The 16755-nt window shown below is 42.7% G+C and overlaps 1 protein-coding gene across 5 annotated transcripts in view; it reads right to left on the bottom strand.

Moving 5' to 3' along the window:
• Nucleotides 1–319: 319 nt before the first annotated feature.
• Nucleotides 320–16755, bottom strand: part of LOC140916319 (cytochrome P450 4B1) — a 59406-nt gene continuing 42970 nt past the window's right edge. Inside the window, exons 12-13 of one of the 5 annotated variants that reach the window (XR_012160497.2) lie at nucleotides 1395–1482; nucleotides 320–873 (exon numbers count right to left, since the gene is read on the bottom strand). Coding sequence is in view for 3 of the 5 variants with exons in the window: in XM_073357801.2 (XP_073213902.1) it covers nucleotides 16579–16753 (175 nt within the window). In the remaining 2 variants the exon portion in view is untranslated. The other 4 variants (XR_012160498.2, XM_073357807.2, XM_073357802.2 and 1 more) reach the window with 4 other exon arrangements.

The raw sequence follows: 16755 nt of genomic DNA on the forward strand, positions 1-16755 counted from the left end.
GTTCTATTATTATGGCTGTTATGTAGAAGCCCCACAGTACAATTTCTTTCCCTTTATCCATTCTGAGTCCTATCCTGATCTCGGAAGCAAGAGGAATACTGCCATTAATTTCAGTGCCAGCGAGATTGTCGTTTTCTGTCTGGAAAATGTTTCCCCCTCTCCACCTGCCGACTATGTTTTAAACAGATTTACCATTTGCTCCCCAATTTGTATCCCAGTGCTGCTGATGGTATGAGCACTGTTTGGGGAACAGTGCTTGGTAAATGCTTCTACAGGTCCAGCGGAGGGTACATAGAGCACACAAATAATGGGGTATGAGTTTCATTGACTTAGTAGCTGTGTTTTGTTTAATTTCTCATTGGTGGGATTTTAAAGACAGATACACAAAATCCAGGGAATGCACCTCTTTGATTGGTATTTTTAATGTAGGATAAACTCTGGGCCTCCGCTATTTGACGTAAGCCATTTGTTCCTGAAATGATTCTAGTAGCACTCATAATTAGGAAGGTGAAAGTCCTATGCAACTGATGACAACATACAGCCCTTCAAGTCACACAATGACATAAGGTGTCCGAAGAGATGCTGAGCTTCTTGGTTTGGTGAATAATGCTCTCAAGAGTAGATCAGTCTCCTGAAAATGATCTTGAGGGGGAAAGTCATCAAGTACAATGTGACATCTCACCACTGAACTGTATCCCGGTCTCCCAGAATCTGCTTGATCTCTTCCCTGCACCTCTGCTGGTGCTCTGGGTGCAGGACCAGGCAATGTACAAGCCAGGAGATCCAACTGGCCATGGTATCGGGCCCCTCACACATGAAATTGTCCACCTCAGCACGTAGATCTTCACAGGATAATCCAGCTCCATTTTTCTCCTGGTAAAGCAAGGATACTACTCAGGGGTGCAAATCAGCCAGCCATTGGACATTATGTTCACAGATCTTGCTGGATCTCACTGCACCAGTCATGAGGGTGACAAGGGCTGACTAAAGTAAGAAACAGCCAAGAATTTCACTTCAGATTTGACTCAAACCTAAATTCTCCTGACTACATAGTCGTAACAGTCCCTTCTGGCCTTAAATTCTGGAGGGGGGAGGGATAGCTCAGTGGTTTGAGCTTTGGCCTGCTAAACCCAGGGTTGTGAGTTCAATCCTTGAGGGGGCCATTTGGGATTTGGGGCAAAAATTGGGGATTCGTCCTGCTTTGAGCAGGGGTTTGGACTAGATGACCGTCTGAGGTCTCTTCCAACCATGGTATTCTATGATTCTATGACCTAGGGCCAAGTTCATCCTAGGGCTGGGATGGGGTGAGATGACTTCCTGGAACTGCATGGAGGTGGGGACTGTTTCACTATGCCAACATGCAGCATTGCCCCCAGACATGCCCCCTCACCCACCTAGACATGCCCTGGAATACTGCCTCCTGGTAACTGGCTCAGAGATTTCCTCCAGTTTCTCCTCTGTGATCAGTTTTTCCCATTTAACCTAAAAAAGGAGACAGGGATAAGAGGGAACAAGATGATTTGGTGAGATGCCATTGTCCTTTCATTTTTAAAATACACCCAAGGTACCTTCAACGTTTATGCAACAAAATTGGGCAGAAAGGAGAATGATGCCTGGTTATTTACATTTTAGAGATGCCATCTTTAAAATAAGAACAAGATGTATGATTGCACCTTTCATTTATGGTAGAGGCCCAAAGTAATTTTTCTTTCTCTGCCTGAGTTAAATTCCAGCTACTTTAATAGTTAGATTAGAGTAGTCTTTAAAGTGTAGTTATGAGCAGAAAAGTGACTCCTTCTTACTTTATAGATCTTGTGTGTCTAAGGCTACATTTACACTATGAGTTCGAGGGGCGATTCCCCTGCTCGTGTATACATACCCGCGCTAGCTCTCATCAAACTACCATGGGTATAAGTAGCAGTGTAGCCAAGGTAGCACAGGTAGAATCAGCAGAGACATCACTTAGCCATGCCGCGTACAACCCCCCCCGAAACCAGTGGGCGTGTACTCAGCACAGCTAGGTCGCGCTTCCTCTGTCATTCAATGTGCCACCTTGGCTACACTGCTATTTATAGTCGAGCTAGCATGATGAGAGCTAGTGCAAGAATGCTGATGCAAGCAGGGCAATCACACCCCTAGCTCATAATATAGATGGAGCCTTAGGGTCACAGCCATTTACTTAATGACTTTGGGCAGCATTTTCAAAAGCACATAAGTCCCAGTTTCAAAAATCCCATAGGCACCTATGATCCTAAGTTATTTAAGCGCTTTTGGAAATTTGACCCTTTATGACTGAAATAATTTTTACCTTCCCTTATCCCTGTAGCGTCCATGCAGCTGTGGAAGAAAGAGTTGAATCCCATTCTACCTCATCCATCGGCAATAAAATTACTAGCTGAGGTCTGCTTGCATAATCCCTATTACTGGTGAGGGATTATTTTTTTTCAATTCCCACATCACTAGCCAGTTACAAAAATAATCTTTCAATTTGAGCAAATTTGTGATGTAGCCACCAAGAGGGTCTAGAAGTACAAAGCTACCTATTGAGAGATTCCAGAGGACTGGAAAAGGGCAAATATAGTGCCAATCTATAAAAAAGGAAATAAGGACAACCCGAGGAATTACAGACTAGTCAGCTTCACTTCAGCACCCAGAAAGATAATGGAGCAAATAATTAAGCAATCAGTTTGTGAACACCTAGAAGATAATAAGGTGGTAAGTAACAGTCACCATGGATTTATCAGGAACAAATCATGTTAAACCAACCTAATAGTTTTCTTTGACAGGGTAACAAGTCTTGTGGGTAAGGGGAAAGTGGTAGATATAGTTTATCTTGACTTTAGTAAGGCTTTTGATACTGTCTCGCATGACCTTCTCATAAACAAACTAGGGAAATACAACCCAGATGGAGCTATTCTAAGGTGGGTGCGTAACTGGTTGGAAAACCATTCCAAGAGGGTGGTTATCAGTGGTTCACAGTCAAACTGGAAGGGCATATCGAGTGGGGTCCTGCAGGGATCAGTTCTGGGTCTGGTTCTGCTCAATATCTTCATCAATGATTTAGATAGTGGCTAAGTCCAAATTAGAATTAAACCAATCACTTCAGGGTTTAAACCAATCCCTCTCTGAAGGCACTAGGAGCAACAAGCTCTAATCATCACAGTGGCTGAGACCTAAAATGGAAGACAAATTATCCCACATCGGCCCGATGTGAGGATTTTTGCACCTTCATCTGGTGCTGGTCACTGTCAGACAGGACGCTGGCCTACATGGACCTGCGGTCTGACCCTCTTTGGCAGTTCCAACGTTCCTAGTTGTCTTGGGAAACTGGGCTTAGGTTTTGCACCCTCAGAGCGCAAACCAGAGTTGATTCAGAGCTGGGTTTCTTTTTAATTGACTCAGTGAAGTTTGAGGGTGGAGGATGAAAGATCATCATGGGCAAACTGAGTGTGGATTTGCTTTATGTTTTTGAAAACGTCATCAGTTGGTTTAATAAACCCCAAATGGGGGCTGGTTTGGTTCTGGGTTCCATTTTACCCAAACAGACAAAGTTCAATGGTCTGGAGCGAAGATTCCTGTTTAGGGACATATCTGTACGTAGCATTCTAGAAAATGAGGTTTGCAACAAAGCTATGGCTGCTACTGCAATGGAAGGGGTGACTGGTGTCTTTCCTTGAAAGACAATGGGCTCTTCCATGACAGATAATATGCTAACAGTACTGAGCTTATAACAGTCAGTGGTTGTTATCAGACAACTTTACACAGCTGGCTATAGGGAACGGTGAGCTCTTTGTAATAGATTTGGAGAACCAGGCTGTCCTATGAAGGGATGGATCTGCGCTGCACTTGGCATTTTTGTGACCATTCAGAAATAAAATGCAATAACTCTTCCCTTCTCTGGCAGATATGGCCTGAATGTAATCAGGGCAGCTGATCCTTAAATACACCGAGAAACTCTCCACTCAACAGGAAAGTCATAGAAGTATTTGTGGCTCCAAATCACCACCTTGCCTACATCATTTTCATCTTGCTGAAATGGCGGCAATAAGGGGGTCGGTGGGGACAGCAGAGGAAAATAAGATTGTTGACAAAACCTCCTTCCTACAGAGTGCAAGAGTCTTTCCAGAGTCAAAAAATGATCACCAGAGGCTATTACAAACCGGCAATGGCTCATTAGCCATTCAGAGACCAAATTGATGGGTGAAGTGTAAAAAACCTAAATAGAATAGAATGACTATTCTGTAGTGCATTAAGCAGCATGACTAACTCCTGGTCTTGTGTTTGTTCTCATTGGCTCTTCAGGGGCAGAATTGTTTGTGGTGGGGTGTTTTGTTTTGGAATGGTTTAATAATAAATATATACGGGGCGTTATGTGTTTATGATCTATCCAAATATGTCTCCGTGTCAGTGCTGAAATGCCAGCTGGCATGAGAGTATTGCAGTGCCACTTGGCATTTTTAATCAACTCCAAGAGTCTTTTTAATGATCATTAGTTATTATTTGTGTTTGTGGAGCACCTAGGCACCCCAGTCACGGGCCAGGACCCCATCATGCTAGGTGCTGTATGGACACAGAACAAAACAACGGTCCCTGCACCAAAGGTCTTACCGTCTAAGTATCAGACAAGCGACAACGGATGTATGCAGATAAATGGGGGTGTACAAGGAAACAATGAGACAATATTGATCAGCATGATAGGTTGTGATTTCAGTATACCGTCAGTCAAGTTTTTTGAAGGCATCACAGCAAAGGAGAGTTTGGAGCAGGATAATGGGTTGGTGTTAATGGGGAACTCCTCCCAACCATGAGGGCCAGGATGAGAGACAAGCATGAAGGTGCTTTTTCGAAAGTGCAACAAGTGGGAAATGGAGGCTGGGGTCATGGGCGTGAACTCACCTTCAGACATTCATATTCAGCTTCTTCATACTCAAGCAGCAGCTCGTGCAGTATTGAAAAGGATCCAAAATTGTCATATGTGATCCATGAGACAAAAGACAAGAAAACAATCTACCAGGGGTATTACTGAGAAGAAAGAACATGAGGACTGGTAGATATCAAAGAATGGGCTATCTCTTTTGCTATATTTTTCAAAAATTCACTTAAGAGCCTGAAGTGGTAGCTGCCTTTAGAAGAATTTGATCTATCCTAGCTAAGAGGTACCAATTTCAGCCTAACCTTCCTCCAAAAGCACCTATATGGGAAAACCCAGCCTTACAAATTGCGGGGAGGGGAGTCTATAATTTGGAAGAATTGACTGAGTAGGGCCATCATATGGATTAGTGAATGATGAGGGATTTGCTGAAGCAAAACTATGACCTGCTACCCTCAGCAGAGTTGCAGTACTTACAGCTAAAACAAATGGTGACAGATCAATTTGATCTGGACACTGCCCAAGGCCCCAGAACTACCAAGAACCTTAGAAATGCTTCATAAACTCCCCAGGCTCATGCCCACTCTATGATTTATGAATTAAGAGGAACTTCATTAGTCTTCAGTTGTATGTGAAAGAACCCCAATGGTAGAATCATAAAAGGGACCACACAGGTCATCTAGTCTAACCCCCTGCCATGGTGCATGTCACATAATGTTAAAAATGCCTCTGTGGATCTCAGGCTATACTTGATACCACGACTGGATGCCACTGAGGTCACACAACGTAAGCCCTTGTCTTCTGATGTCTGTGGTGCTTAATAAGGAAAAAGGGACCCTGGTGCATATGCTATGGGACTGTCCAACCACCAGGGAGCTACAGAAAGAGGTGGATATGAGAGTTCAAATGCTACTCAACTTCAGCAGCCAGACCTCTCCTGGAACTTATATCCTAGGACATGTGCTGGCTGGGCTGGGTTTCACTCTGCCTCAAAGACTTGTTTCTTGAGGGCTGTAATGATCACCAAGCCCATGTGGTTACAAATGTGGGAGAGTATACTTATGACCCGGCCATTGGGAGAAGCTAGCCCCTGACACCTCCCCTTGTGCCTGAGGCCCTCCCTTCATCTCCCACCCCCCCAACCCCATCCCCGCAGGAGCCCAGAGCACCCACACCACAGTCCCCAGCGCCTGGCAGCCCACCCTTGAGCCCCAGCCAGCCAGGGCCAGGGCAGAACGCCGGGAATTGCAGGAAGGGGCCTGACGGTGGGGCCACACCAGGCTGTTCTGGGAGGCAGTCTTCCTCAGCCTATGGTACCATCTGCCCATGCCCACAATACAGCAGTGGTATTCAGACATGTTCTAGTTAGCAGCCAAAGAAAAAATCACTTATCACCGCAGAGATCAGTGACATGAATTTAAAGAAATTTACAACTTATTTCTAGATACGTTTGAATAAAGACCATTAAGATAGCTCAAAGAGTGCCAGACTTCCATTCCACCTATGGCTCCCACCCCCAATCTTTCATCCTTTTCCCTCCTCCCAGTCCCCTCCTTTCCCTTTCATATACATCTTCTCCTATTTTATTTCAGTAATCCCCACCCAAATGAGTTGTGTCTATGCAGCATTGTTTGATTGTGTCATTTTGATGAGTTGTAAAACTGAGTAACAGTCCCATTCCATCGGTGATCTTGTGAAGTGTGCTGTATTTGGGATCATATACGAGCTGTAAACCATTTACCTTTCTGTACTTTTAGTTGTTTCTCTATAAACATTAATAGCAATGACTCACAATAGTAGCTAGAAGAAAACATGAGAAAGAATAAGAGGCAACACAAACACTGCTGCATGTAGCAATTATTAGACATGTAAGATACACGCCTTTATATGCTTTGGGCATATTTTCATAATTAAAAACATCTTAAAACATAATTAAAAACAGCCCACTGGATAAGAATCAGCTTAGCTAGGGATCTAAGGCCAAGCCTTCTTATGCAACTTGCTGTACTCAGGGAAAGTCTAAGTAAGTAGTAAGTGTCCCATGGAGGTCCTGAGATTTGGGCTTTGCTGGATTAATTAGAAAGATGAATTCCAAAATCAGGAATCCCGCCTTGAGGATGCCCTTCTGCAATCCTCTAGAGAAATGCTTCTATGGACTCTGAGCATAAGCACTCTGGCTGATCTTAAAGCTTTATTAGTAGTGATGTTCCATGAGCCAGAAAGAACCCAGCTTGCTTCTCAGATCCCAAGCTGAGTTTGCAGAGCTGACCAAAAAAACCCCAACCACTCTTCTCTTGTAACTGAACAAACATGTTTTGCTCTCGATGTCACTGAGAGATAATTAACATGGAACTCCACACTGCTATTTTCATTGAGAAGAACTGCACCTCAGATATAGGATGTAACTCTATTGGCTTCAGTAGAATTAACTTTGATTTACGCCATTGTAAGTGAGATCAGAATCAGGCCCGAGGACACCAGTTTGACAGTCAGGCTCAAATTCTGCTATTGGCTAAACCAGTGTAAATCCAGAATAATTCCAGTGATGTGAGTTTATTTCAGAATTATACTGGTATAATTGAAAGCAGAATTTGGTCCTCAATTAGTAATATATATTAAGGCATCTATATAAGCAAAGCATATTTAACTTTTTAACAAATAGATAATGACCTGTTAATAAGGGAAACCCATGTGACCTGCTTAGAGCGGGATTTGTGAGATGTGCTCATATGGTGTGAGCAGATCACTATCTTGAGCCTTTCCTTTTTAGCAATAGCTAGATACAGAGATACTTACATGGCCTCCATCACTGCAGTAGCTAAGCACAGGCCCAGAAACCCCTGCCTCATTCAGAGCACAGGATGGACAGTGTTCAGTGAATGAGCAGCTATTCTATATTTTGTTTGCTCCTCTGCTTTCAATGTGTGGCCCCATGCCTTATTCATGGCAGGTTATTCAAACATTCCTCTAAAGACAGAATTATTAAGAATTATTAACTCCTGTTGCTAAGGTATCTGACTGCTTCACAAACATTAACTAATTTATACCCCTGGAAGATGCGTGGGTGGCATTAAACTGCCTTACCCGTGAAACTGTCCTTTCTCGTTCTGCAATGCCCTTATTACTACACACCTTCCAACTTCTGCAACAAATGAGGCAGACGTCCTACAGACTACCAGCCCGATCTAAACCAGCAGGCTATATTTGCTTCTCATGTACACCAGTGTAACTCCACAGATTTAAACACAGTTACTCCTGACTTACACCAGTTTAAGAGAGATCAGGCCCCATAGTTCATGTAGCATTAAAGAAATTACCTTAGCATTAAGCCTGGAAAGGGAATTATTTCTCTGATCATGGGTAACGGACTCCCCACAACCTCCAGTAACGTATATAACTATTCTTATCCCTACTGGAACAGGCAGTTGTCTCCACACTCCAGCACAAAGAGCCGTTGACAGGGCAGCCAGCACTAGGAACCCATCCCTTATCTGCCACAAGGTCCAGTGCTTTGGAGTTAAGTTTCAGTTGCAATATGTCTATTGCTGTGTCAGTGCTCATTCTTTCAGGGCATGTAGCATCAGTCCAACTCCTTCCTACCTTGTGGCGGTTGCCATAAAACAAGTAGGTCGGAGGACCTGGGAAACTAAGTTTTTGATCATCTCCTGTCTCCTGTGACACAGCTGGATCACTTTCAGCAGCAGGAAGGTGATCAATCCAAGAGACATCCTCCTACACTCATGACTAAGAGATGTTTTTCCACCCTCTCTACCACAGATTTCATGTTCCTGCAGCACTGCATGTTCCCACATATAATTAATTAAGCATCCTGCAACCTTCCATTTGAGTTCAGTTGGCATCTTCACACGTTGTGCAAAGAGGCAGTTGCATATAGACCCAAGTGCTACTCTGCTGCTGAATTGTACAAACTTTTCCTGGGTTGAAAGAGTAGAAACAGGAACATCAATAAGAAGGGAAGGAGTCTGATGCTCCAAAGCAATAGGCTGCACATCAGTGGAAGTCTGCTGTGCAGTTAAATGGAAGTGGTTCAGAGGAATGTATCAATTCTGTCTAAATTTTCAATACATGTGTATTGAAATGTTTTGTTGTGACTTTTGTTATGTTATTATTTATAATACAAAAGTGCAAATGTTTTGACTTTTGTAATATATGATATGTCAAAAATGATAAGGTTAAAACAAAATGTTTCAGAATATTTCATTTCATGAAAAATTCTGAGATTTTTTACTTTTTGCCCAGGTCTGGGATATGTGACATTTCAAAATCTCAAATTCCGGTTTTGGGTCAGCGGTATTAGCATCTGTTTAGCTGTGATGTTGTTCCTGGACCTGCAAAGCAATCTATAAGGTCTGTTATATAAGTCCCTAGAGCTTTTAACTTCTCATACAGTGTAAAGACATGGGACCTGATTCAGCATCCATAGAATTTAATGAAATTATTTCAATGGATTAAGCCATTTTGAACACTTTCCCATCTGGGGACCTATTCTTCCCACATGCCCTTTCGGCAAATCAAGAATACCCTGAGGTTGACTGCCATAGAGTAACTTCAGTTGGGTAATCCTGTTGAGGTATCCAACGTGCAGCAAAGAATAGGAACCAGGAATAGTTGATCCCACTGGTGGGGTTCATGGGATGTACACTTCTTGGGCATATTTTTAAGGATATGGTTAAATCTTTCTACAGTCCTAAACCATCAGTTTGGGCATGGTAGCATTAGTTTTCAAGGAAGGGCATACTTCTTTTATGAGCCTAGCTATGAAATTGGTCTCCTGATCTGCTTGAAAGAATAGTCTCAGGGCATGTCTGCATGGCCACTACATCTCCCCCACACCACCCCGACACATACTTGACTTCAATCGGGTAACAGTATGTTTAAATAAAGTGGTGTATCTTCACCAGAGAAGAGTAGCTCCCACCTTGTTCATGTTAATTCCTTACAATGCTGTGTTCCTTATTAGCAGATTATAAAGCTGTGGAGGGAATGTGATATGCAAACCAAAGGCCCAACCTGGAAAGCTGGTGTGAAGTCACAAGAGATGGGGTTTTTTCTTAGGGGATGAACACAGCATGTTGCACTACTGAGAGTGGGGTCTTTGCGCCCAACTCCCACTGAAACACAGTGACATTTCAATGCCTAACTCACTTGGGTTCCTTTGAGAAGCCCAGCCCAAGCCTCTGTTGAGCAAATGTGCTTCAGCAATACAATGAAAGAGAGCAGTAATACTTCAATGAGAAGTTAGAAACAATCTGTTAACAAATACACAACAAACTGAATTCTTCAATATATAATAATATTTAGCTCCTAGGTCACACTTATTCTTAAAACTCTTCTGTATACAGCACCGTCAAGTGATACAGGTGTCCCATTTGCTGACATTGGTGTGACATCTTGCACATTACATTTTGTGATAGTCGCCATTTAGCCCAAGACCTTTTTTTATTATTATTATTTTAAGGACATCTCTCCTTGCCAAATAAGCTTCCAAGTAGTCCTCTTGCAGGTATAGATGGGGAGAGGGTTTAATCTCACATTGCAAGGGGAAACCTGGATGCTTTTACTAGGAATTTGCCTGACCTGAGTAAAATGTATTTGATGAGGGAGTTCCTTATTGGAACTCCCTATTTCCCTCTGTTACTCCTCCCACTTAAAGAAAGTGGGAGGAGTAACAGAATTAAAAGGTTTCAGTGTTAGTCTGTATCCGCAAAAAGAACAGGAGGACTTGTGGCACCTTAGAGACTAACAAATTTATTTGAGCATAAGCTTTCGCAAGCTACAGCTCACTTCATCGGATGCATGCAGTGGAAAATACAGTGGGGAGATTTATATACACAGAGAACATGAAACAATGGGTGTTACCATACACACTGTAATGAGAGTGATCAGGTAAGGTGAGCTATTGTCAGCAGGAGAATGGGGGGGTGGGGTGGGGGGATCCTTTTGTAATGATAATCAAGGTGGGCCATTTCCAGCAGTTGACAAGAACTTCTGAGGAACAGTGGTGGGGGGAGGGGAATAAACATGGGGAAATAGTTTTACTTTGTGTAATGACACATCCACTCCCAGTCTTTATTCAAGCCTAAGTTAATTGTATCCAGTTTGCAAATTAATTCCAATTCAGCAGTCTCTCATTGGAGTCTGTTTTTGAAGGTTTTTTTGCTGAAGAATTGCCACTTTTAGGTCTGTAATCGAGTGACCAAAGAGATTGAAGTGTTCTCCGACTGGTTTTTGAATGTTATAATTCTTGACGTCTGATTTGTGTCCATTTATTCTTTTACGTAGAGACTGGAACATATGACTTATGAGGAGAGGCTGAGGGAACTGGGATTGTTTAGTCTGCGGAAGAGAAGAATGAGGGGGGATTTGATAGCTGCTTTCAACTACCTGAAAGGTGGATCCAAAGAGGATGGATCTAGACTATTCTCAGTGATAGCAGATGACAGGACAAGGAGTAATGGTCTCAAGTTGCAGTGGGGGAGGTTTAGGTTGGATATTAGGAAAAACTCTTTCACTAGGAGGGTGGTGAAACACTGGAATGCATTACCTAGGGAGGTGGTGGAATCCCCTTCCTTAGAAGTTTTTAAGGTCAGGCTTGACAAAGCCCTGGCTGGGATGATTTAGTTGGGGATTGGTCCTGCTCTGGGCAGGGGGTTGGACTAGATGACCTCCAGAGGTCCCTTCCAACTCTGATATTCTTTGATTCTATGATTAGGCCCTATGATGGTGTCCCCTGAATAGATATGTGGACACAGTTGGCAACGGGCTTTGTTGCAAGGATAGGTTCCTGGGTTAATGGTTCTGTTGTGTGGTGTGTGGTTGCTGGCGAGTATTTGCTTCAGGTTGGGGGGCTGTCTGTAAGCAGGGACTGGCCTGTCTCCCAAGATCCATGAGAGTGAAGGTTCATCCTTCAGGATAGGTTGTAGATCCTTGATGATGCGTTGGAGAGGTTTTAGTTGGGGGCTGAAGGTGATGGCTAGTGGTGTTCTGAATTAAAAGGATACAAAGTGCTCTGTGTCCACAGTCTTGAAGCTGGTCATCTTTTGAAAGAGTAAGTCTGTGCCACTTTAACTCACGTGTGTAATTTACAAGGGTCATGGAGGAATGCTCCACCATTGCTGTTGTTCTTATTATTTATTTCCCATGCAAGGCCGCTGCACCATTGTGTGAGGTGCTGCACAAACACATCATTAGAGATAGTCCTTCCTCTGAAGAGCTAAAAAGATCATCGGTGCTTGTCATTCAGATCAGACAGGCTCTTGGCATAATCTTCACTTTCCTTCTGCCTGACTAAAGGCGTGACCTTCACCTGAAGGAAGAACCCTCCGAGGAAATTAACATTCAAATAGTCCACAGGGAAGACAACGGACATTTATTTGGTACTTGGTTTCCTCACAGGGGCTAACGGATTTAGCACATTCAAAACACAATAGTGAGAAGAGCCTGTGACTGGTTGCTTAGTCCACGGAGGTCTATGTACATAGGAACTGATCCAAAGGCCACTAAAGTCATTAGCAAGACTTCCCATTGATGTCAATATGCTTTGGATCAGACCCATATTTGATATATCTTCATTATGTTATGGCCTAGCTAGATTGTAACCTTATTATTGAGGCTGTAGCTGGGCCTCTATAGCTGGGTTAAAATTGTGATCTATCACTTTAAATTCTATGGGGTTTTCCTGGTCTTGTTTGCAGGCTTGGGGGCTCTATAGGAAGCATATGATCTGGGTCTTTTAGTAAGCAACTTGCAGAGAGCCATCCTAGAGTGAGGTGAGTTGACTTGAGTTGTGCCTGTTTTGTCACTCTCTCTTTTGGGGTACCATTCTGCATCCTAAGAAACAAAATAGTGTTACATTGCAACCTTCCAGCAAGAGTATTTTACGTTATCTAACTCCAACTGGCATAATTGCAAAAGCAGGACATAATTTTACCTGTGGAGTTCAGCGAATGGGATGCACCACTTGTAGGTAGCCCAAAGGGTAATGGCAGCATAAGAGTTTGCAGGGCTATAAATGTGCCATATCCCCCTGGCTGAAATTGGACCAATATCCAGTTCCTAAACCACAAGATTTATTTGCAAAGCTGACAGTGGGAGTGAAGTTTACTAAAGTAGACTTGTCTCAAGCTGACCTGCAGATGGCATTGGAGCTAGATTCAAAAAAATGTGGGCAATGAACACATATAAGGTGCTATTTAGATATGAAATATTATCGTATGGGGTAGCTAGTGCGTGTGTTATGTTTCAAAGAATAATGGAGCAGTTAGTGCTGGTGGTAAATGGTGTTGCCTTTTATTTGGATGACACATTCATTCATAGATTCCAAGGCCAGAAGGAACCGCTCTGATCATCTAGTCTGACCTCCTGGATAACACGGGAATTTCCCCCAAATAATTTCTACAGCAGATCTTGTTTTTAAAAATCTAATCTTGATTTTAAAGTTGGCTGCTGGAGAACACACCACAAGTCTGGGTAAATTGTTCCGATGGTTAATTACCCTCACTGTTAAAAAGATACACCTGATTTCCAGTCTGAATTTGTCTAACTTCCACTGCCAACCTTTGGATAGTGTTACCTTTGTCTGCTATGTCAGAAGAACATTTAAAAATCATAGAGGGGGTTCTAAAGAGCTTGTAAAAACATGGCTTTAAAGATAAGTGTGCTTTTCTTCAAAATCGGGTTACTTCATCCAGCCATTTTCTAGATGCAGGAGTACACCTGTTAAAAGTGATGACAAAAGCCATTCAGAATGCCCTTGGGCTATATAATGTCTCGGAGCTTAGATTGTTTCAGGCTATGTTAAAACTATTATGGAAGAGTCATTCAAAACTTATCAGCAGTAACCAGTCTGATGTCTGCCTGGTTATGGAGACATATGAAGTGGGTTTGGACAGAAAAAAAAAATAAGGCTTTGGAGAAAACAAAAAAGAAATTAAGTCATGCCAGCCTATTGGTGCATTTTAATCTGGAGCTTCCCACAATGCTAGCCTGTGATGTGTCTCCTGTAGGAATTGAGGTTTTTGTTTCTCACCTTTGTAAAGACGGGAGTGAAAAACCCATAACATCTGCTCCCAGAACGTTGCCAAAGGCCAAGAAAAAATACTCACAGATAGAAAAAGAGACTTGGGTTATTAATTTCCATGAGTACCTGTTTGTAAAAAAATTTGCCCTTGTTACCAATCATAAACCAACGGTAAAAATAATGGACCCAGATGAAGGCTTTCCACCACTAGCGGCAGCTAGACTTCAAAGAGGGGGTTTTGATCTTAGCTACCTACTAAGATGGGATATATTATAGGCCATCTGAAAACCATGCTAATGCAGCTGCATTGTCCTGTTTGCCCTTGCACACAGGGAATCGGAGAGAGGAAAATTCCGTGGACAGAGTCTCTTTCCTAGATGACCTCCCTATTACAGCTAAGGAAGTTGCTCTCTTAACAAGACAAAAATGTGATTTAGCTAAAGATGATGCACCACACTTGAGACTGCCCAAATCACATAACCAAAGAGCAACTTAGCTGTTACTATTTCAGGAAACTGGAGATAGCCATGCAGAAGGGTTGTTTGCTATGGGGAATACAAGTGATAACACCAATATGTGAACAGAAAAGGATGCTGGTGGAATTACACGAGCAGCACTGAGGGTTAATACATATGGAAGGGATGGCCAGAAATTGTTTTTGGTGGCCGGCTTTAGATTAAGATTTAGAAATGGAAAGTAGCCAGTGTGACTCCCGTTATAGCCACAGGAACATGCCAGAAGAGACACTGTCCCCCTGGCAGCAGCTGTGCATTGGCTTTGCAGAAAAAGCAAATATATTTAGTAGTGGTTAATGATTATTCTTGGTGGCCAGAGGTGGAGCACATGATTTAAAACCTCTTCTGTAATAAACAACTGAAGTGCTTTGCAATATTTGCCACTTATGGGTTACCCGAGGACGTCTTTCCACATAACAGTCCACAGTTTAGTTCTGGGATTTTCAAACATTCCCACAGCAAAATTCAGTGAAACATATTAAGTCAGCATCTCATGGACTGGCAGAGGGTGTTGTGATGACATTAAAACAAGCACTAGACAAAAATGAATGGAGTCCCCTGCCACATTGCATTGCAAATTCCCTACTCTCATATAGGTCTATCCCACAGCCTGCCACTCAGAAGACTCCAGCTGCTTTGTTTTTAAAATGCTAGTTATGTACTAAATTTGACCTGACCTATGGAGAGCACTCGACAAAAGATGTGAAAGAGTGAAAAAACCAATCCCATAAACCTGCCAGGTTTTTCTGCTGAAGGCAGACAGTGTTGGTGCAAAATCACATTGGAGGGATGAAGTGGGGGGAAAGCTGTAAAGCAGATATTGGGACTAGAGACATATTTGGTAGAGGTAAAATGGGAAATAACGAAGAGGCCCATGGATCAACTGTTACCAGACAGAACCTCAGTACGGTTACAGAATGCGGCCCTTGACATCAGTGAGGACGTGTGTAGCTTTTGTTGGCCAGAGGAGGAGGAGGAGAAAGCATTGGAGATAATGGCCAAGAGAGAGAGGGATAGTGCTTCTATTGGGGGCGACCCAATCAGGTCAAAGGTCAGGTGTCACTTTCTCTCCATGGCAGGCACCACTGGCCTCCGCAAAATCACAGACCTCCTCTAAGGTTAAATTTGTGATTTTTTTTAAAATTGTGTTTGAGGAATTTACAAGGGAGGAGTGTGGTGGATTGAAAAGTGTGTTCAAATTGTGATCTATCACTTTAAATTCTCAGGGTGGGGGGGTCTCTCTGTTTATTGGTTGTTTTGCATTATGGTTCTGAATTCTAAGAAAATAAAGTTATATTGCAACCTTCCAACATGAGTATTTAAGTTCTTATCTAACTTCTCTGTGTGCATCCAATAAACACAACTAGGAGAAAGCCTGGGGAGTCATTCCACACAAGAGCCGGAGCACAACCCTGCAGAGCCCAGGGAGGGCGAAGAGTCTGCGGAGGAGTGAGTCTGGTTAGGAGCAAAGAGTTATGTTTCTCTAAGTTTATTTTATTGGCTCTATGTTTACCCCAGAATGGGTGGGACAGAACTTGACCTGACTGGAGAAGGAGTGACTGCAACGCTACCTCTAGCCATGAGGGGGCATGCCAGCAGTGAGTCCACTCTCCTACCCTATTAAAGAGTGATCATTTGCCAAGAGTTGCCACATAGAGGAATCTGAGATACCATAGTTTCCCCCTGTACCTAGCAAAGGAAATAAAAGCTTTAAGGTCACAACGAAGCTCCTATTTGGAGAAATTGTCTTTAAATTGTGACTACTGGATCAAATTTTCAAATCTCATCTGATAACATAGACCTAAATCTCCCGCTTGTATCAATCAACTAAACTCCGATGAAATCAGTGGAGCTAGGTTGATTTACACTGGCTGAAGATCTGATTCACATTTTTCTCCCTTGCTTATCAATCTAATTTTTCTGTCCCTCTGTCATTAAAGTAACCAGAAAGTGTTTGGGAATACAGTTTTAATGGAAGACATCATATGGCTTAGAATAAATATATATATATGTCTTTGACTGGTCCAACAAGCAACCTTTCAGGCTCAAAGGGAGTGGGGATCTTTTTTTCCCCAAAGATGGGATTTTTAATGCATTTGATCATCAAATAGCTTACAAATCTCTTATGTATTTTGCCCACTCATTTCACAATGTCAATGCCAGTGGATTTTCTTCAAGTGCACATGTATCCCATTCTTGGATCGTAAGACCAACTGGGGTATTTTCCTGGGAGTCTTCTCTGGATTGGGTGAAAACTCAAAACGTAGCAGGGACAAAGCAATGGCCACTTTCATCTCAATCATGGCAAATTGCTGCCCAATACAGTTCCT

Source organism: Lepidochelys kempii, chromosome 8, assembly GCF_965140285.1.
Source record: "Lepidochelys kempii isolate rLepKem1 chromosome 8, rLepKem1.hap1, whole genome shotgun sequence".
Taxonomy (NCBI): domain Eukaryota; kingdom Metazoa; phylum Chordata; order Testudines; family Cheloniidae; genus Lepidochelys; species Lepidochelys kempii.